The 21,612-nt window shown below is 38.4% G+C and overlaps 2 protein-coding genes across 3 annotated transcripts; both read right to left on the bottom strand.

Moving 5' to 3' along the window:
- Window positions 1-427: 427 nt before the first annotated feature.
- Window positions 428-7,022, bottom strand: tmem200b (transmembrane protein 200B). The gene is made up of 2 exons (XM_048201956.1): window positions 6,275-7,022; window positions 428-2,848 (listed from the first exon to the last, which is right to left on the bottom strand). Exon 2 carries the CDS (start codon window positions 2,813-2,815, stop codon window positions 1,610-1,612), a length of 1,206 nt encoding a protein of 401 aa, XP_048057913.1. The 5' UTR covers window positions 2,816-2,848; window positions 6,275-7,022; the 3' UTR covers window positions 428-1,609.
- A 337-nt stretch (window positions 7,023-7,359) lies between these two features.
- srsf4 (serine and arginine rich splicing factor 4) lies at window positions 7,360-14,052 on the bottom strand. 2 transcript variants are annotated; one of them, XM_048201958.1, is made up of 7 exons: window positions 13,862-14,052; window positions 12,428-12,570; window positions 11,397-11,562; window positions 10,595-10,704; window positions 8,906-9,114; window positions 8,636-8,701; window positions 7,360-8,503 (listed from the first exon to the last, which is right to left on the bottom strand). In XM_048201958.1, the coding sequence occupies exons 3-7, from the start codon at window positions 11,452-11,454 to the stop codon at window positions 8,050-8,052; spliced, it is 897 nt and encodes a 298-aa protein (XP_048057915.1). In that variant the 5' UTR covers window positions 11,455-11,562; window positions 12,428-12,570; window positions 13,862-14,052; the 3' UTR covers window positions 7,360-8,049. The 2 variants fall into 2 exon arrangements, with proteins under 2 accessions (XP_048057915.1, XP_048057914.1); XM_048201957.1 differs by lacking the exon at window positions 11,397-11,562 and having other exon boundaries at window positions 13,862-14,047.
- Between the last annotated feature and the right edge of the window lie 7,560 nt (window positions 14,053-21,612).

Below are 21,612 nucleotides of genomic sequence, written 5' to 3'. Positions count from 1 at the left end.
ATACACGAAAAATCATTCAGTATGCAAATAGATATAAGAAAGAAGACCATAATGCAGTAAGAAAATATTACAATAACATTATTGTTTATTAGATTTTGAATGTCATCCAAAAAATGTCAAAAAGTCAGTGGGTGATTTTCTAATCTGTATACTGGCACCTTCATGTGCTCTCAGTTCTTTTTCTCTTTCTTTATTTCTTTCTTTCTGAATACTTAATACTGAAAATGGCTAAAATCTTAGCTGAATACTAAATACTGAAAACTAAAACTAGAAAAAATATGCTGTGTCATGTTGCATTTGAGTGTCCATTGATGGAGAAAGAAGCGTTTTGCCTGCATAATGGTTGTAATCCACCAGCAAGGGCACAACAAGCCAAAACTTGACCCTCTGATGCTACCTTGAAAAATCACAGACAGCAAACAAACACTTACATTCGAAGTGGTTTTGTTTCGCATTTTATTTGCAACACAGGCATGGAAACCAGTTCAAAGGTGTGTCTGATCACTGATTGGTCATTCAGACTGTGGATATTGCTCAGTATACATTGAGAACACACAGCAAATAACACAGCGTACCAAAACAGGCTACACAGACAAAATAGAGACAGGGTGACAGCCTTGGTTTTGTAAACAGGGTGAAGTTACACATTTTCATTGCAAAGAGGAGGGGCTCTGTCCAACTCCTCCCTTTAAAGGGAAAGCAATTATGTACCCGCATTAGTGCATGCAAAAACACTGATCACCTTGGTTAATGAAGCCAAGAGGGCATTGCACCCTCATTATGAATGCTTCTGTTTCACTGCCATCAGGCAGAGATGGAAGAAATGTGAGATACAAGGAGAATAGACACTCTGGGAAACCACAGACAAAGATTTACAGACATTTCAGCTGAGGTTTCTTTACCTTAACTTGTAATCATTTAAATTAATAATTCAACAGTAAACACGCTGTTTGGATTAATCCATTTTTTGGTCAAAGAACCAGCATTCTCCATTTCTGGCTCTTATCTCTATCAAATCTGGAGCCATGCTTTTGGCTGACCTGAATTCGGAAGTCAGAAATGTGTTTACTTTGAATCTAGTCACTGCTGAGGTCTTAGTTTATTCTACCTCGTAAATTAAGAAATGCTGCTTACTGTGTCCTAGTAACAAGTATTGACTTTAGCAACAATAACAAACTTATCCCACCAACTGGGTTTTACACATAAGCCGTGAGATCCATCCAATCATCTGACATCACAAACTGTTTAGCATATTCCCATGACTGTAAAATACCTCCATCTTAGTTTCCTTCAATATGTATGTTTACATTTCCATACCGTCAGCGGCAGCAGGGACCATGTTGCAGGTGTTAATGTTCTTTCAAGTGACATTTCCATACTCCGCAAATCTCCAAACAAACTAGTTGCAAAAACTAGTCAAGTGCGATAAATAGCCAGGTCTTGGAAATCAGCAAATTAGTTGGCCTCAAGGGATTCCAGAAACTGTGCAAACAATATCCACTGGAAACTTGTGCCAATTTGAGTTATTCCAAGTGTATGTCACTTAGTGAGACTCCTCCTAATGACCATGGGAACTGTCAATCCATTAATGTAATGATTAAACCTCAGCTCATTGGAAGGGACCTGAGCCATAGCTTTTGTTCATTTGTAAGCATTGCTGCTCAAGCTGATCCAGTAACTTGTCCACAGAGTCCTCTTTGTTTTCCAGCTTGAGATACCTCCTGGCGCTTCCGAGGTCTAGCCGAGGCCAGCTGCGGTGCCTCTGCTCTTCCACAGGTATAAGGTCAAGGGTTGTAATGCCAACTCCAACCATGTTCACGCACACCTCTGAGCTGGATTGTCTTGGAAGCAGTCTATGGTGACCCATAGATGACACAGACTTGTCCTCTAGATGAACCAGATCCCTGGGCAGTATATGTGGTTTAGTCCTGTGGCTCATGCTGTAGGAGCGTCTGGGTGGGATGGAGAAGATCTCACAGTCCTCCCCACCTAGTGTGGACATAGAGGATGCAGTCATACAGTTGCTGAGACCAAAGTAACTTTCTTGCCGCAGATCCAGTGCAGAGGTGGCCCCCTGTACCTCTGTGCAAAACATCTCTTTGCTGTTGTTGCAAGAGTTGGAGGAGTGAATAGAGGGGGAAGAGGAAGAGTCCTGATGATGAAGAACCTCAGTGTGCACTGTGTCTTGCTGCTGAATGCTGTCCTCCTCATCCATGCTCTTCACTCGGAGTAGAGGCTCCGAACTGGACATTTCATGCAGGCAGAGGATGTTCAGGTGGGCTGCAGGTAAACTGCTGACCCATTGGTAGTGCCTGGCAAGAGAGTTCACCTGCAAGAGGTCAGCCGAAGGCATGGCTGCAGAAACAGAGCAAATGACGCTCCGCATCTGAGCCAGAAGCATTTGAGTTTCCCTGTCCCGGTTCTCATAGAGTACCGTATTGGCACAAATAAGTATGAAAAGTCCCACTCCCATTATGACAGGTCCTAGAAGTTTCATCCTTTCGCTATGAACCAGACTTGCTGCAGAAAACAGTCCTTTGGACCCTAATCCCCATCCTGATGCAGTTCCAGAGGATCCTTCCTCTGTGTCCACTGATGATCGAGCCCTGTATGGCCAGTAGCCTGCCACAGCAAGTGCAGTACCAACAACAACCACCACCACCCCGAGCACCAGAAAGGCACCCGGCATGGAACGGATACGCAGCTTTCCCTGGATTACACATTCCTTCTTTCTCCTGGAATGAAGACTGAAACGTGGCAGGCGTTGGCGGGAAGGTGTGCCTGACGTCCGGCCGTGGGACTTCTGAGTCCTCATGGCATATGGTCTGTAATGATCCCTTATGGGAATCTGTAAAGGTGAGGAGGAAAGGGAATATCAAGGTTGAGGTCAAGTGGTGACATGCATTCAGTAATTTATTAAAGAGAATTTTTTTCACTTTAATATTTGCTTCAGACCCCTAAATCAATATACAGCTTGAATTATCTATATGCTACAACTATTATAATCCCTTATTTAAACTGTGTGATTGAAACATTGATGCTAATGCTCCTGGGATTTTTTTCTTTTAGTCCTGAGACTGTTTGTTATAATGGCTTCTATTAATATTTAATCCATAGGGGCTTGTCTTGTTTTAAATAATTTAAGAAAACAAGTGCTGTGATTTCTCCTTCACAACCTTCAAAAAGCACTTAATACATAGTAATAAATTACAGGAATTTTCCAGGTTAAGTCAAGCCCTTGACTCACTGGGCTATGTAAACAAATTAGTGAATTTTTCATTTACCACATGGACTTTAATTGTAATTGCATAACTGTTGCATAACATTTTTACTGGATGAGAGAAGAAAAGAGAAAAGGCTGCCCATGTCTGAACCAGTGCATCTTGCTTTTTGATGAAACATTCAAAGATAAATGGCAAAAACAAAGAATGGAATGCATGTAGATGATCCAATGATTTTGAAGGAGGTGGATTTATAGCACCTCTTTCTGCATTATATAATGAATTGAAAATGTTTTCTTAAAACCAGTGTATCTGGTATTTATGTTACAGGCATAACATAATTTGGATCAGACCCTCTGATTCCAAATACAGTTACCCTCAGATACCCTCTGAGGGTCTGACCCATGTCAGGAATGCAGTAACAGTGTTCACTCATTTAGCCAGCTTCCAGAGAATAAATATATACTTGTTTTGTAATTAATTAATTTGCTCATACAACCAGATTAATCACTAGTTACATTTTGTAGAATGAGAATTTTCAGTGTGAACTTTATTCTTATTCATTTTATTCTGCTCTAATGATAGCTGTACAGTATCAGAAATGTAAAGACACTTGTGTCTAAAGTCACGAAGGTCAATAATGCACTTCACGTATCCACTAACACATATGCATACTTAGCATGTGTAATTCTTTTTAGTATTTATGGCACCACTGGTTACTATATGTTAAACTATGACAGTGAATCATGTGTAGAAGTTTATTTGTGTAGAATGTGTAGAATGTTTATTTGCATGTGAATATGCCAAAGGAATAGTCTCCAGGAGAGTTCAACAGTGTCCCAGATGAGAAGAGTCCTTCTGGAATTTATGACTCACCTGTGACCCTTACCAAAGTTTATGTATTTAGAACAAAATGTATCAAAGATGTCTTTAAATTACCTAATTTGCATTAAGAACAGAATACCATATTTGAATGCTGCTATAATTATCTGTACTTTTAACCTATCTGCAGAAATGATGTCAACTGATTATCCATATGACTATAAGTGTTTCTGTATCCTAAGTTAGTTTGAGGCTGGATCCTCTTATTCATTTCTATGGCCTTTGGAAGTTAGGAAATTTGTCTTCAGTAAAGTCTCTGTCAACTTGAACTTTGACTCCTGGTCTTCATTGAGCATATTGGTCTTGTTATGGGGTCTAACTGTAATTCCCCAACAATTTAGTTAAAATTTCAGAAACATAATGAAACACTGCAGCATGTGATTTTCAGAGCTGTGTACGTACAGTACAGTAAAACAATTCGGATTCCTCTGGATGGGGCACCACAAACAAATCATTAACTATCTATTTAAATCTATAAATAAAATAAATTGTATATACTCTAAATACAGCCATCCTTACGAGTAAAGTGGCTGATGCTGTATTTTATTGCAGCAAGAGTATTCCCAATCCCTCAAACAATTTGTAAACTGTTGCATTAGTTTTGAGGCATGACATCTACACTGACAGATAAACTACCCAGCTGGACTCCCAAAGGGAGCTCCAGATTTTAAACAATGGATAGCTGATTTTGTCATGTAAGATAGCATTTATTTATGTTGTTGATTTTAACTCAAAGAAGAAACAGGTGTTCAGGCAGGGGAAGCCTTATGTTGATTGTATAGGCAATGACCAGGGCAAAAATAAATTGAACCACTTAGAATCTCTAAAGTCCATGCCACTTTTGACCAAAGAAGAATGTGGGGAAAAACAAAAGTTCTTAAATGAGAAATTATATGTAGCCAGTTCACTCTGGAATAACAAATGCTCCATTGGCAGAGTTTTCTTAACAACTCTGAAAATGTAATTTACCATTCTGCCGACTCGCTTGGTTTGTTTAAACTCATAGGAAATGCTTTGGATATTTAAATACTGACATCTTGCTTACAAGTTCTATCTGATATAAGTACTCTAGCAGAACATCCAAAGTAATATGGCCAAATGTAAACAATGAGGCTGTGGCCAAAAGTGTGTAGTAATAATAATAATAATAATGTGTAAGTTTGGCACTAATAACTGCCTTTTGAAATCAATGCTGCATCATAAATGTTTAAACTTATCCCTTTACAACTGCAAATGTCAAATTCAAAAGTTAAATGAGATCCATATAGAAAAACAATGTATAGTGCCATGCATCTTGGAGCACATGTTTGGACTGATTCATCAAAAGACTAGACTGATGAATTCCAGACCTCTTTTTTTTTCCATTACAAATTTCAGCTTTACTTTTAATGGCTGTTCACTCTGGTTTCCAAATGGGTTAAATTAATTATACAAGAGTAAACAATATAAACAGCAGATGTAGATCAATCGTTGAATCCGAATTGTGTTGAATGTTTCAAATTATTGTTTGATTATTTGTACAGACAATTATTTATGCACCCAAGAGATCCCTTTGTAGTTGAACTTGACTGTCACTTACATTCATGTCTGAACACTAAAATATTACTGGAATCATTGGCATAGATGCAAGTACAGTCTAAATGGATTCATTGTGACACCTCTGCTGTATTTAGCCTACCACTTTCCACGTCACGTAAAAAAGGTCCGTTCACGATCATTTCTGACATTGCAGTAAGCCTCATTAAAACATTAAAACTTTTTTTCTTAATATAGGACTCAATCGCCAATTAATTTGTGAATGTTAAATATAATGCACCACATAGGAAATGTTCAATAAATGCACCAGAATGTATCCATTACTTCGTTGTAATTCATTGTTATTTCACGCACATTTCAAGAAGCTTCTGAAAGATTGTCAGTCGCCAATTTATTTGTGCATGTTACATATAATGCACCACACAAAAAATGTTCAATAAATGCACCAGAATTTGTCAATTATTTGTAATTTCACACACATTTCAAGAAGCTTTGTCCAGCTTGTGCTTGGACTTCATCAATAACATTAGAGATCTATCGACCTCTAATAAGGTCAAGACAGTTGCTGTATTGATACTGGCGCTTTGGCGTAACAATGTATCAAACGCGCCTCAGGAGACAATGCGTTTACTTGCCTTTGTTACAGTGTATTACGTCCGCGTTCCATCGTTCTACCGCGCTGGACACGCGTTCTCGTGATGTTTTTCATCCATTGCGAAGTTTCGCGGTTCTCCATCAATCCAGGCGCGTGCGAAGTGCCGCGCTTCTCCCATGACAGCTCTTCCTTCTCCAGAAGGGGACACTGAAGGGTTAAAAGAACTGACTTTCTGAAGGCAGATAAGGTAAATATCGCTCTATCATCAGTAGTCACAGTCTGTCCGTTCTCCAATGTTCACATTGCGTGTTCTCCTCTCAGTAAAGTGTTGAGGAGAGCGCCTCCTTCGTCGTCTTTTTATGAGACTCAATGGAGTGACCAGACTTCAGTTTGCTTTCCATATAATCACAGGGCAATAACACACATTCAACAGGCTATATTGCTCCCTTTAGGGTTTTGAGAAGTAAAGCCTCAAAATATGCTGGTGTTTATAAAAAGATTTGTAGTGTAATATTTAGGGAAGCGACGACGAAATGCCTGTAAAAGCAGGCACACAGAGGTTAGTAAAGTAGACACACCAGACACCGGACATATGCTTTTTTTTGTTATCTGAATGTTGGCGACATCTTGCGGACTTATTTGTACATGGAGAGACGGGGAAATAATTGTCCGCAAATGACCTTTGTAGATTAGAATATATTCAAGATAAAACTGCTTAGATTCTGATGCAGTTAATAGTGGGATTAGTAAACTCAAAAATGAATATTTTCTTAATTTATTCACTCTCCTGTCATACTGCACTGTATGGTCTAATTTTCTTTACTCACTAGACAAAGTCAGCAGATTTTTCATTCGCACTTGCAAATCCACTTCTCAAAGCATCACAGCAGGTTTAAGATCAATGATGACAAGATTGTTTTAAATCCCCAAAGACTGAGATTTAGAGACAGAGGAAAAACTAAACTTTCTATATTGGTGCTTGAACGGCTTTTCATTTTCATTGAATGTAATTTCATATAGGTTTGAACAGACATTAGAGAGTCAATTTCCTTTATACTCACTTTTTATACATTTGACCCACAATAGCACAAAGCACCTTTGTAAATGAACTGAATGGACAAAGTATTGTGAGGCAGTTTTTTTTATTATTTTGTATGGAGAAATTTGTTGTAAAAAGACCATAAACTCTGCCCCATCTTAACAACATTTATGGAACATGTCTAAAGTATACAATGCAAAGGTTAGGGCTCAATTTTACTCTTGGTGAATAAAATATATGCAAGCAATTTTCAAATAAAAACACTACTAAAAATGATGCATAAGGTTAACAATACCAGAAAATACTGAACTGTGAATAAGCAAGCATTTTCCCTAATACCTATCTGATCTATCTGACAAAAGAAAGAAAAAAAAAAAGAAAAAAAAAAAGTGGTTCGCTTCAAAATAATAGAAATGAAGGGCAGAATAACATTTAGACATTGACTGCAAAACAATTTTCAGTCTATTTGTCATCTTATTTTCAAGAAATAACATCTAAAAACAAGAGATTTGCTTCTCAAAAAATGTAACATATTCAGACTTGTTTTCAGACAGTATACCTTGAATTAAGTTTATTTTCTAACCCCAACAGCAAATAACTCATTTTAAGCAAAAAATCTAACAATTTAGTGACAAAAATTGTCAGTGGGGTATTTAAAAAACAAACAAACACTAATTTAAGATATATTCTTGTTTTAAAGATTTTAGTTAGACTGGAAAACAAGATGAAAAATACTGATTGAGAAAAAAAAAAAAAAAAATTTTTTTGAAGTGGACTTAGGAACGAGACCTTGAGTGGGACCGAGATCGGGAATACGATTTTGAGCGTGAATGTGAGCGAGATTTGGATCTGGATCTAGATCTAGATTCCCTGCGCCGATCAGCATCTGGTGACGTTTGTGATCTGGATCGAGAATGAGCTCTAGAACGGTGCACCCGTTCAGCCACTCTGCCTTCATCGCCACTCTTGGTTGCCTCCTGAGATTTGGACCCAGACTCCCTGGAGAGATCCCTGTTGTTGCCCGATTTGGACCGAGATCTGGATCGAGAATAGGAGCGACCCCTCTTGTTCTCCCGTTTACTCTTTTTGTTCTGGGGGCTGCAGCTCAAGCTATTATCCCTTGCGCTTTCACCTCCTCTGCGAGCTCCATTACTGCTCTCCTCCATCCTACTGCCCCTGCCCTTCGTCTTCTTGCTGGTTGACCTGCTGCGTGATCGTGAGCCTGAGGGTCTGGAAAAGAGAGGGAACAGTTTAAGAAAAATACATCAAATCAGTTAGCAAGACTGAAGCCACACAGAACTTTTATTTTTATTATAGAAATTACTGCCTTCTAGTGGACTCAATTCACTTTTATTTGCCTACCTTGAGCGGCTACTGGTTCGACTGTGGCTTCGGCTCCTGCGAGACCTCCTGCTCCTGGAGCGAGACCTGAAGTATGTGTGCAAGAAGCAAGAACCTTTACACATGTTCTCTGTTAAACTCTAAAGTAGCTTTTATTACAAGCAGTTCATTTAGCTAATTTTTTTCAACACCAAGTAACATGACATTAGTGCAAATGCAAAATCTAAATTATCAGTTATACGTCTCCCACATTTACAATATAATTCAATTATAAAGCTGATTTGTTTGCACCTGGAGGCGCTGCGAGAATAGGAGCGTCTGCGTCTGGCACCAGGTCGGTCCTCAATGAGACGAATTTTCCTTCCATTGACCTCAGTGCCGTCAAGTTTCTCCAGGGCTCTTTTCATGTCTGAGTACTGCCTGAACTCTATGACCCCCTCATTCTTGCGACCCTTATTAGTGTCTGCATAAGTTACCTCACCAGCCTGACGCATGTAGTCCTGAAATGAATCAATGACACATTAGCGACTCTTAAGATAAAAATCGCTGATCACGTTTACAGAACAGACCTTCCAAATGACAATTTTCAAAATGCTTGAAGTAGGCATAAAACAGAAATCTCATCTTCCCCATTACATTTACATCACATTTATGCATTTAGCAGATGCTTTACCAAAGCGACTTCAAAGCATTAATCAAAGAGCCAACAATCATTGTAGTACACAATACCAGGTTTGTTAGACAACTAGATTAGGACCAGCTAGAGAAAAAAAGAAATGCAGAGAATTTTTGTGTGCGTATGTTTGTGTAAGTGCAGTGGTTTAAGAGTGTGGGGTGGTTAAGTGCTTGCGGAAGAACTGTGTCTTCAGCCTCTTCTTGAAAGATGTGATGTTCCCAGCAGTTTGGGTGGAGGATGGCAGCTCATTCCACCAGAGAGGAACAGAGAGAGTAAACGTTTTGGAGAGTGACTTGTCATCTCGTTGTGAGAGAACCACAAGGCATCTCTCATTCAGTGACCTGAGCTTGCAGGAGAAGCCATTTTCCTATTGTGCATCTCAAAGAAGAAAAAAAAAAAAAAAGTAGGGCGGGATTTGATTTTGTCTGGAACGGATTGGATCACTGTGGTTTCCTATTGGTCCACTAAACACATTCATCAAACGAGATGTCGTTGCAAGAGGGAGGGGAAGTTATTTTGATGAAAGATTACAAGAGCACATTAATTTAATGATGTGCACAGATAAAAGTATTGCAATATTTATTAGTGATTTAAGTATTATGATTTTGATTTCATGGTGATTTTTAAAGACAATAGTTTGATATGGAGGGACAAAATGTAACTTGGCTAGAGGCAGCGTTATCTGATTTAAAATATATATATATATATATATATATATATATATATATATATATATATATATATATATATATATATATATATATATATATATATATATATATATATATATATATATATATATATATATATATATATATATTATATTATATTATTATATATTATTTATTTATTTATTTTTAAGAAAAAGTGAGTGGTGCTTGCTTGTGCAATAACTCACCACCATGATGCTAAGGTGTTTTAGCATTTTGCTATGTAGTTGCTAGGGTGTTTGAACTTGTGGTTGAACTGGTTATGAGTGGTTGAACTTGCTAGAAAGATAAAAAAAATTGTCCCAAGATAAAAAGCCCATCCTCTTATCTCTGTAATATTCTGGTCTCTAGAATATGCAATATTCTGGATTAAGGACACTCTTTCGATGCAAGTCTATGGCTTTTTTTCCGTTTTTATCCATTTTATCATCCTACAGTAAAAATCTTAATAGCACACCTCTCCTCAACAAGCAGAGTCATTCATGTCTTTGAGTCAGGGGTTTGTTCAAATCCCTAACCCTAAGCATAAGAAATAGTAACAGTGATATTCACTTTAGCAAACATAAGACAACTAAAACTAGTATGTTTTTGTACCTTCAGGTCCTGCCAGCTGCAACGACTAGACAGATTTTCCACAATCAGCCTGTAATCCGTGCGTGTAGGTGGGCCGTACCTGTCCCCTCCTCCACGCCCATAACGATTACCTTAAAAATGACGAGAATAAGATGTATATGATTCAGGATTGGTAAAAGACAATGAAGTATCTACACTAGCCTTTAAGTCTTTGTGGATTTCACACAGAAACACTAAAAGATTAAACTTTAAACAAAGAACTTATAACATCTACAAAAATCTGTAAATTTCAAGAAAAAAAAAAAAAAAAAAAAGGAATGGTTTAAGAAACTGGATTTTCTTCTACTAGTGTGTAATACATTACAAACTGAATTTTACCCTCTGAAATTTTGGACATTTCACCCAAAAATGAATTATTTATTCACCCACATGTCTGTGTAACACAAAAGACGATATGTTGGAGAAAAGTCTATACAAAAGCATGTTTTTTTTGTGTTTTTTTTGTGTTTTTTTTTCCTTCAGTCAGTCAGTGGGGTCCAAAACTGGACAAACTGTCTGGACAAACAATAAGTGAATCATATTTCAAAATATCTTGTGTGTTCTGCATAAGTCATATAGGTTTGGAATGACATAAGGGTGAGTAAATGATGACAATCATTATTAGGTGAAATATCACTTTAATAGACAGATTTGCTCTAAAATATTGCACCAAATAACATACTTACGCTGTACTTAAATTTAAAAGATTTAACAGGGGAAAAAGAAAATGTGGAAAGAAATAAAACCAAAACATATTACAGGCACCTAAAAGAGCTCAACCCACATCTCCTAAACCCATTGGTATCCTCACCACCCGGCTTAATGGGAAAAGCGGTCCTCATTCACATTGGCTCGCTTTAATGGTCTGCCCAGGGGCCCAGTTTGGTCAAAGAGCCACACGCATGGGAAGGGGGACACCATGGCCAGCAAAAGGGGCAGGCGGTCAGACTCTTTTAATAAAACATTGAGGGTTAAATTTCTAGCTTTGACATTATTTTGAATTAAAAAGTTATTTCATTTAAAAAAAAAAATGAAAAGAAAATCAGTTATATTGCAATAATGGATATCTGCATATAGTGAAGCAGAAATTACAATATTTAGAATTACTAAACGTTTTTCAGGGTGATTCTTCATTTAGGGACACTTGAGAAACTTACTTGAGGCAGATCTCTTTTATTATTTTTTTCTAAAAAGTATGCCATTTGTTATTTTGCTCCAAGGACAGAAAGATACTCCCAATTGAAGAATCACCCATCAATAACATTGTAAAGATTACGATCCAAACAATATCGCTCCCTACAAAGTTAAACAGTTACTGCATATGATGTTACAAAGGAAATTTCCAAACATACAATTTTCAGGCTTCTCATAGAGAGACCAGACACTCTCAAACATGCTGTTCTATTCTGTTTTTAGATCAAATGAGTCAATGTGAAGATGAAAAAAACAACAAAAACAAATCAATGATGACATTAACATGCCTAAGGACAAGTGATTCACTGTTTTTAAACCATCAGTGTCTTACTCGACAGAGTTGTGGATGGAACTGTGGAAACAATGTCAGAAACTATCTTCTTTACCTATTGACCTGTAGTGACATCACTTGAAACATTAATTCTGAAAACAACTAATTTTGGTATAGTGATTAAAAATCATAATGAGCATGCTGAGCACCAAACTCTTCAGCTGAGAAGCCTGAAAAAAAAGAATTTGTTTGCACAATCTAACATCTACCAAAGAAATAGAAATTAATATGCAAAAGAAATAATATGTGGTATATAGTATTCTGTAAGAGCGGGTAAATTAATATCTTACTTCTTCCAGATCTGTTTCCTCCATCACGGCGCTGTCCTATGGTATGCTCCACTATCACTCTCTTCCCACAAAGATCTTTGCCGTTCAAATCGTACACAGCATCATCTGCATCACGGGGGTCATCAAACTCTACAAAGCCATATCTAAAGAGATAGATAGGATTTATGAGCTTTAAGGAAAATTATGCATGTGAAATGTTACACTTCCATAATGTACTTAAAGCGCTCTATTTTCACACACCAATTTTGTACATAATATACTAAAAATTCTTTAGTATTTCTTAAGATAATAAGAACATATAAGTGTACTCAACTGTGCTATTTTGAGACACCATGAATATGAACTAAAATGTGCATTTAACATACTATCTCTGTGTTAGTGTAATGCAAGTGGTAACTAAATACATTTTTTAATACAGAGATAGTATTTTGGAAGTGTACTTTTTTTTCACCTCGGCCAGTTGTCTAATAATCAAATTAGCTTTTTCAGCCATTCCCTTGGTTACACTTGTTACCCTATATAGTCTAATTTAATGTAAAGTCATGAAATAGCTTTCTAAGCACAGTTTTATGTTGTATTAACATATTTCCTCTTGAAACACTAAGTTTAGGCGGGACATATCAAAAGGTTCGCGCCTATGTTTTTTTCTTTTTTTTCTTTAACACAGCCATATGCATTAGTTAAAACCGTGAACTATGATTTCCATCCATTACGTATTTTTATTAACAATATATGTAAATAAAATAGCAAGAATCGAAAAAATTGCATATAGACAAAATGAAATATCACCCTTATAAACATATACCAGGGTAAAAAGAAGAAAAAAAAAGAAAAAAAAGAAAAAAAAAAAAAAGAGAGACCACACTGAAAATGTAATGAACAGCATTTAAACTCGACACGTTTGACGATCATTCAACTCGAATGCTGCTGTTATTAATATTCTCGTTTTCAATTAACGTTTTTAATCAAACTCTTAACTCAAATTGCTGGTAATAAAATTTGTTTAAAAAAAAAAAAATTAATTAAAAAAAAAAAAAAAAAAAAAAAAAAAAAAAAGCATTTTCACGAGGGGCCCAGACCATATGGTACCTGTATAATAAAATACATATCAACATGAGTTAGTTTTTAGTGAATGGGACAAAAAAGACAAAATGTAGAAACTCAGTCTAGGCCAGCCTGGAAACAATGGAGGTTAGCAATAGCATGCTATGCTAAAACAGCAAAAAATATATTTAAAATGACTGATTAAAAGCCGATACAATTTTCAAATATATTTTTATGCGTAATTCATTAGTAATGCTGCTAGTGAATTCATAATTTAGCTCTCTTTTAAATCATGTGGAGCACAAGAACAAACAGTTTATCCTTCTTAATGACTCAATCGCTGTTCCGGCTGCACGTTTAATTTGCTCGTATAAAGAGTATATTACTTACCCATTTTTCAGGTCAACTTCCAGTATCTTCCCATAGCCTTTAAAAAACCTTTCTACATCTTTCTCTCTGGCGCGATAGCTCAATTTTCCCACGTAAACTCGAGACATTTTCCCGGTGCAGTAGCTCAGCATGCAAAATCAGCAACAACATATGTGAGATTCAAAATAAGCGACACGCATTGGTGTTTTCCAATATAAAAGTCCTACAGACTGTGGTTAAAATAAGGGACCTGTGTTGGTGTTTTCCAAAATAAGAGTCCTAAAGAATGTAGCTAAAATGGTGCGTTTGTGAAAGTTACAACCATAACAGCACAGACATTGTTGCTTACTTTTCTCGCTACCGAACTTTCTTAACTTTAAGACTTGTAAATGATCAACACTTTATATGGCAACGCAGTAATGGGAGAAAAAAGCTTACTAGTTCTTTGAATGAATTTAACTGCTTTGCGATTCACAGTTTCAAAGTGGTTAAAACAATGCACAATCATGTTATGATACTAAAGTAGCCTATACTATATTATGATACTAAAGTTTTTTTCTTTTCTTTTTTTAGTTTAGATTTAACGTAAATGTATCTGTTCAAGCTTGAAATTGTCACTTGTAGTTTTACAGTTTCAAAGTAGTTTTGAAAGTAGGCTAGACAAAGAACAGAGGAGCTTTAAAATTTGCATTAAGTTGAGAAAAAACCCAACCACAATGCTGAAGCAAATACTAACCCCTAACTATAACCATATGTGACCCCGCCTGTGAAACCCCAGCTAAAGTCGCATAATCTAATTAAGAGATTTAAGCCCTGGGTATACTTCGTTTTTATATGCGTGCACACAGTCAAACGCACAGCCTTCCAAAGTATACTTCACTTGACTTATATGCATACACAGGCGTTTGACACATATGCAGTTTTTAGCAATCTCTCACCAACCCATGTTACAACCCATGTAAATATATTTGTATTCTTTCATGCTGAGTTGTACAAATGAGGGTACTTTCTAACCTCTTCGCACAATCTGTCTATATAGGCCTCCACTGACTCACTTTCAGGTGCATGAGTTAATTGCAAAATTCCCGAATCAACCCTGAGTTGACAGAGAACATTTATATGGATCTCGAGTGTTATGCTGCATTAAACTTTGACGATCAACATTCCGATCTGCAAACAAAGAGCTGAGGAAGAGGATGATGGCGGTCCTGCATTCACGAGAAAGAGCAGGTTTGTTTGTTTTTAGTTTCCATGCTCATAGATTTATATAAATGCAATTGTAATAAGCAACAGTTGTTTTATTCCATATAGTTTTTATTTTGTAAACCACATTTAGTCTCATTTTTATTCGTTAACTAGTCACCTCACCGAAATGGGTGTGAACTGATAGGGCCTTTAAAGGGTTAGTTCACCCAAAAATGAAAATTATGTCATTAATGACTCACCCTCATGTCTTTCCAAACCCGTAAGACCTTTGTTCATCTTCGGAACACAGCTTATGATATTTTAGATTTAGTCCGAGAGCTTTCTGTCCCTCCATTGAAAATGTATGTACAGTATACTGTCCATGTCCAGAAAGGTAATAAAAACATCATCAATGTAGTCCATGTGACATCAGTGGGTTAGTTAGAATTTTTTGAAGCATCGAAAATACATTTTGGTCTAAAAATAACAAAAACTACGACTTTATTCAGCATTGTCTTCTCTTCCGGAATCCTTTCCATTGAATTGATTCCATTGAATTGATTCCATTGAATTGAATCTATTGAATCCTTTCATCTGTCGGCGTTGGTAATGCACTTTTACGTCGCCGTGGTTGTTTTTGGCGATTAGGACATCCGCGACATGCACACTTACGCACCATTTTAAAAAATATAGCAATACCAAAATACAAACAATATAGAATAGCTTGAATACAGCATGTGTCTCCCTCAGACTGTAAATGAAGCTCGGGCGCACCAGATAACACGTCAGCAGCGTCTTACATCAGCAGCGTCACTGCGGAGTCGTGAACCACACAGGATTCAATGGAATCAATTTAATGGAATCAATTCAATGGAAAGGATTCTGGAAGAGAAGACAATGCTGAATGAAGTCATAGTTTTTGTTATTTTTGGACCAAAATGTATTTTCGATGCTTCAACAAATTCTATCTGACCTTAAACGTTTTGATCTAGCTACATGCTATTACCCTGCTAGTACTTTATATTGTTGGAAAAAGTTACTCTTTCTTGGCCAGGAAGATAATTTGTTTCATAGAATTGATAACTGATTTTGCTGTCTGTTTGCTTGGATGAGCTGATTAAATAATCGTAAAATTAATTCTGCTACAGTCTGAAACTAATCCAAATATTTATAATTAATTATATTTCGTTATAATTAATTATTCATATTTCTTTTGAGCTAATTTGCTACAGTACCGAAGTCTGTACTTTTGACAACCCTGCTGCAGAGTTTAGCTGCAACCTTAATTAAATGCCTGATCCAGCTAATTAAGTCATTTAGTCTTATTTGAAAACTACAGGTATGTGTGTTGAAGCAGGGTTGGAACTAAACTCTGTAGGTTTGTAGCCCTTCAGGAGCTGAGTTTGACACCCCTGTTTTAGTGCTTTTGTCACTTATAGTCTGTAGGTTTGGCTCTTTTTGAACAAGTCGGAGTTGCGACTGGGAAACTCCCCTGGGAATCAACCCGACTTCAGAATCCAATATGACTGCTCAGTGTATGAGTGTAAGTGTAAGACTGTTTGTCTTTGTCTCAATAAACTCAGTGGTGCACATACAGTAGTACTATCTAACCTCTATTTGTGGAAAATACCGCTGTGCAAAATAAAGATTTTTTTATGTGTTTGTATTCCAAAAGAGGGGGGTCCATCTTAGTTTTCCAACTTGTTTACTGGAAAGTGGTCAACTCGGGTGTGATGTCATTCCAACATCCCACTTCCAAGGTAAATTAAATGCAGCATTATACTTCATTTAGCCTGTGTATTTATACCTCTTGTTTGATTCAGTTCTTTGCCTTTTCTCATCTTATCTATTGTTGGTTTGCTTTGCATTTGGGGTTTCCTTGTGCTTCAGAGTGTTTCATTTTTATTTAATACTGCTTTGCACATAGATCCAGGCTTCAACTCTCCTTGCCTGCACCCAGGAATCTTCTTGCCTCCTTGCATGCACTTTTGTACAGCTCTTTTCTGACACAACACTCAGGTAACCAAGCAAACAGATAAACCAGATGCTTTATAAAATATAAAATAAACAGCACTTAACATGAAGGATAATGATCTCACTCAGGTAAGTAACCACAGGAGAAACAGGTCCATGATCCATTACGGAGGCCAGACAATCAGAGTCTGAGTAACAGAATGTGAAGAGGCTCTGGTGTGGTGGCCATGACGTGATGAGGCCCTGGTGTGGCGGCCATGACGTAACAAGGCTCAGGCTTGGCGGCCATGATGTGACAAGGCTCAGGCTTGATGGTCATTGATATGGGGGCCATGACATTAAGAACGTAACTGACATAACTTGAATTGGGTGTGTCGGCCATGACGTGAACAAGCTCTGGCTTGGCAGTCATGATGTGAACAGTTGTGGATGTGCTCCTCCCACAATACACTGAAATACAGCAACTAAAGCACAAAGAAATCACAACATTCTATAGTATTCTCATTATGATATGACAGATTGGCGCTGCACATCTTGCACTTAACTGTATTTTCATCTACTTTATCAGTGCCAGATTTACCTCATATTGTGACATATATAAAAATAGATATTTTTTAAGTCAAGACGATTGTCGTTTTCATGATAGATTGTCACAGTCACGTCCGAGTACTCAAGGACTTGTGCACATCCCTAATAACAAGTACATTCTGCACTGCCCTGAATAGTTGTTCCACCTCTGCCCTGTACATAGAAAAAATGGTTATATTTAATTAATTACAGACTTTTAAAGTTAATTTTGTAGTTGTCAGTGAACTCTAATCATACAGTATTTACCAGTGCAAAAACTTTTTTCGTTACTCATTTTTTTGTCCCTTCTCTAGGTTTTTTAGATCCTGAGTTGCAGTTCTGTTCATGTATGTTTCCTAATTTATCTTCTAATCTGTTCATTGGTTCAGTTCTCCTCTATCCCCTGTCAGTTTGTTTCAATGGTTACATATTGAGTTGAGTATTCTGTTCAGGTGTGTCTCGTCTATTTTCTTGTTAGCTCCCCTATTTGCCTATGTATTTAAGCCTGTGTTTAGTCCTGTCGACGTTGTCTGTCAATGTTGCTATTTTGCCAGTGTAACGCCACGCCAGCAGAGGGAGCCCTCTCCCAAGTACTGACTGTGTGCCGCTCCCTCTGCTTCACTGGTTACATCCTGTTTGATAGACATTTAAGCATGGCCAGGCCATCACTTCACTGCAAAGTATTGCCAGTTTACCTGCCCCTTCATTGATTGTTTTGCCATTCTGTTATGACCATTGCCTGTTGATTCTGTTTCTGCTTCTCGGATTACCCTTTTGTTCTGTTGTTTGGATTGGACTGCCTTATTGTGTTTGAACCTCTGCCTGCCTCTTGTTTATGTCCTTGCCTGTCGATTTGGCTTTGTTTGCTGTGGATTGTAATAAAACACTGCACATGGATTCTAACGCCGCTTCAGTGCCCTTACAGCCTGGTTGTTCTGTTCTTGTTTTGAAGTCCTGAAGATTCCTGAGTATTTCTGTTAGTTGAGTTTATTTGTAATAAAGACTGCTGCGCATAGACATATCGACAGACCCACAAAAATGGATCTAGCAGCAGTGATAAGGACTCCTGCTCCAAGGATTACAGCTTTGCCAATTCCAGTGGTCACAGTGCTTCCAGTGAGAGATCTGCCCGTGTCCACTTCATTGAGTAAAGTTCCGAGTCCATTCCTGTGAGGGAAATCCCAGAGACCAACCAAGAGAGCAGTGCACTATTATCTATTATGGCTCTCACCTTTATGTGTGTCTGGGCCGCACACAAGTCCACACCAGCCCCTGACCAGAGTCCAATGATGGCTCCGGCCCCTGACCAGAGTCCAGAGATGGCTCCAGCCCTGAGTCCACTCCAGAGTCCACTCCAGAGTCCACTCCAGAGTCCACTCCAGAGTCCACTCCAGAGTCCACTCCAGAGTCCACTCCAGAGTCCACTCCAGAGTCCGCTCCAGCCCGAGTTTGCTCCAGAGTCCGCTCCAGCCCCTGAGTCCACTCCAGAGTTTGCTCCAGTCCCTGAGTCTGCTCCAGAGTCTGCTCCAGCATCCACTCCAGCCCCTGACTTCAACCCAGAGAATGTAACACTGACTATCATGGCTATGGCCATTTTGTGTGTGTGGGCTGCACACAAAGCCATAACTCCTACCAAGAAAATGTTTTTGGCCAAGGAGGCCATCCCTGAGCTGCTAGCACCTCCCTGGTTACCAGAGCTGACTGTTTTCTCATACACAGCCAAGGAGGCTATTCTAGAGCTGCCAGCACCTCCCTGGTTCCCTGAGATGCCCACTCTCTGTCATACATGGCCAAGGAGGCCGTCCCTGAGCTTGAACTGCCAGCACCACCCTGGAGGCTTCCTACTCTGCCTAAGCGGCTCCTTGTCAGGCTCCAGGGATCCCACACTCCCACCCCTATGTATGTATTATGGCACAAGGACACACCTTCCGGAGGAGAGGGTACTGTCACGTTTTGAGTTCTGTTCATGTCTGTGTTACCTAGTTTATCTTCTGATCTGTTAATTGGTTCAGTTCTCCTCTGTCCCCTGTCAGTTTGTTTCTATGGTTACATATTTATTTGAGTATTCTGTTCAGGCTTGTCTCTTTATGTTGGCTTATGCTTTTTAACAACAAATGTAGTCTTCACAACTGAAACAGAGGGACAAAACCATGGGTAGACATTCAGAGCTATTTATTGTTTAAATCCTAGGTAACGAAAACACCTTTTAGTCAGATGTCCCAATAGTTTTGTTATTTGGCTAATTGGCTTGTATAATACAAAGAGTGCTATGGCTTTATGTAGTTTGTAATACAATTTTATGTAGTTTATAACTGTATATAATGCATATAAATATCAGGAAATAAAGGCTGAAATTCTAAACTCTCTTCCATTATGCATACTTTGATCTCAAAACAAAATATAATTGGTGTATGATGACTTGACTGTTCCAATAGTTTTGGGGAGACACCATATGTCTATTTCTGCCCCTGGTTTCCTCTCTGTATTGTAAATGGATGTATTGTAAATTCCTCTCTGTATTGTATAGTAAAATGGATTACCTTAATGGCAATTCACAGACAAGGAGAATCAAAGTCAGAGTGCAGCAGCATTTATTAAGCCTTGTGATGGAGACTATGGAGCTGGCAGATCAGGCTGTGGACCAGGCAGTGCAAAATATTGAGGAAAGATGTGAAGGACAATGTGTCACAGTTGGTGGTGAAGGCTCTGACCAGAAGTCGATCAGCCATAAGTCCTCCATTAGCTCTGGAGAGGACTCAGGCAGGGCGGCCATTTCAGAAAGAGTCTCATTCTCAGCAGCAGCCATCTTGACCGAGGACTCAGGCGTGGCGGCAGCCATCTTGACCAAGGGCTCTGGCGTGAAGGCAGCCATATTGACCGAGGGCTCAGGCGTGGCGGCGGCCATCTTGCGACGAGGCTCATGGATGGTGGCCATCTTAACCACTGGACTGAAGACTTGGGGAAGTGCCAGAGGACAGAAATGGACAGATCCATTGGAGGCGTATGTGGAGGGAACCGGCTTATGGTGAGCTGCCGACGCTATGTGTGTCTTCGATGGGGCTGGATTAGGCAGATACTTTTCTTCTTTAACTTCCTCAACTTCAAAATTAGAACAGTTTAAATAGAGAATAAGATTAATAGACTCAACTAGGGAGAAATAACAAGCAGGTTCGCTATACCGAATGGTATCCCTATCCAATCCCATACGAAAACACACAATGAGAGAAGCGTCAGGCCAGCTCACACAATGGGAGAGCTCGAGAAACTCCTCCAAATACCTTTTCAAAGGATGACCACTCTGCCTCAGTCCCCACAGGCGGTCCTCAGCCAGGATCATCTTTTTCTGTTTGTGGTCCTGTATTCTGTCACGGTTGGTGGTGTCGTATTCAATGCACAACGAAGGAGATATCTTCAAATAACATTTAATGGAATACTAGAAACAAGGAACAGGAAAATCACCAGGAAATTATACAACACCATGTCACTTAAACAATACAGGACCAAGACTGGACTGAAACTTAAGGCTTAAATACACAGCAAACAAGGGGTTAACGAGACTAAATTAACGTGGTAGGGGGACATTAGGACCTGGGGGAGAGTGAGATTAATGATTGCCACACAAATTTTATCAGGTGAAAATAACTATTTTAAAGGGAAGATAAACGATCAGAAGAATAGAATGGAAACGGGAAGCTGGGCTCTGTGATTGTTCAGGAGCAAGCTGATGCTAATTATAGCTGTGGATAATGCAAGCTGCTAAGGCAAGGTAGCACCTGCTTTTATGGTTTTGTTTGTTTTCAAAGCATAATGTTATGTTCCTTGTTTGTTGCAGTATGTTGATGGTTCAGGAGCAGGACTGATTACTATTATATCAATGGATAGTACAAGCAACTAAGACAAGGTAGTAGCGGAACTGGTAGATTTGATTTATTGTTTCTGTTTTAGAAATGTACTAACATGTATATTTTGATGGTTTAGGAGCAGGGCTGATGACTATTATATCAGAGGATAGCACACACTACTAAAGCCGAGTTCAGACTGCACGA

The sequence above is a fragment of the Megalobrama amblycephala genome, linkage group LG9, assembly GCF_018812025.1.
Source record: "Megalobrama amblycephala isolate DHTTF-2021 linkage group LG9, ASM1881202v1, whole genome shotgun sequence".
NCBI classification, from domain to species: Eukaryota; Metazoa; Chordata; class Actinopteri; order Cypriniformes; family Xenocyprididae; genus Megalobrama; species Megalobrama amblycephala.
The sequence above is the reverse complement of the archived record's forward strand: the minus strand, read 5'-3'. Positions and strand labels throughout refer to the sequence as shown.

Coding starts and splice junctions, on each gene's coding strand:
- tmem200b (XM_048201956.1), bottom strand. CDS start 2,815: ATGAGGACTCAGAAGTCCCACGGCCGGACGTCAGGCACACCTTCCCGC.
- srsf4 (XM_048201957.1), bottom strand. CDS start 13,992: ATGCTGAGCTACTGCACCGGGAAAATGTCTCGAGTTTACGTGGGAAAA. Junction 9,115..10,594: donor GCAGCTGGCAGGACCTGAAG/GTACAAAAACAT, acceptor GATTCATTTCAG/GACTACATGCGTCAGGCTGG. Junction 8,702..8,905: donor TATTCTCGCAGCGCCTCCAG/GTGCAAACAAAT, acceptor CACATACTTCAG/GTCTCGCTCCAGGAGCAGGA.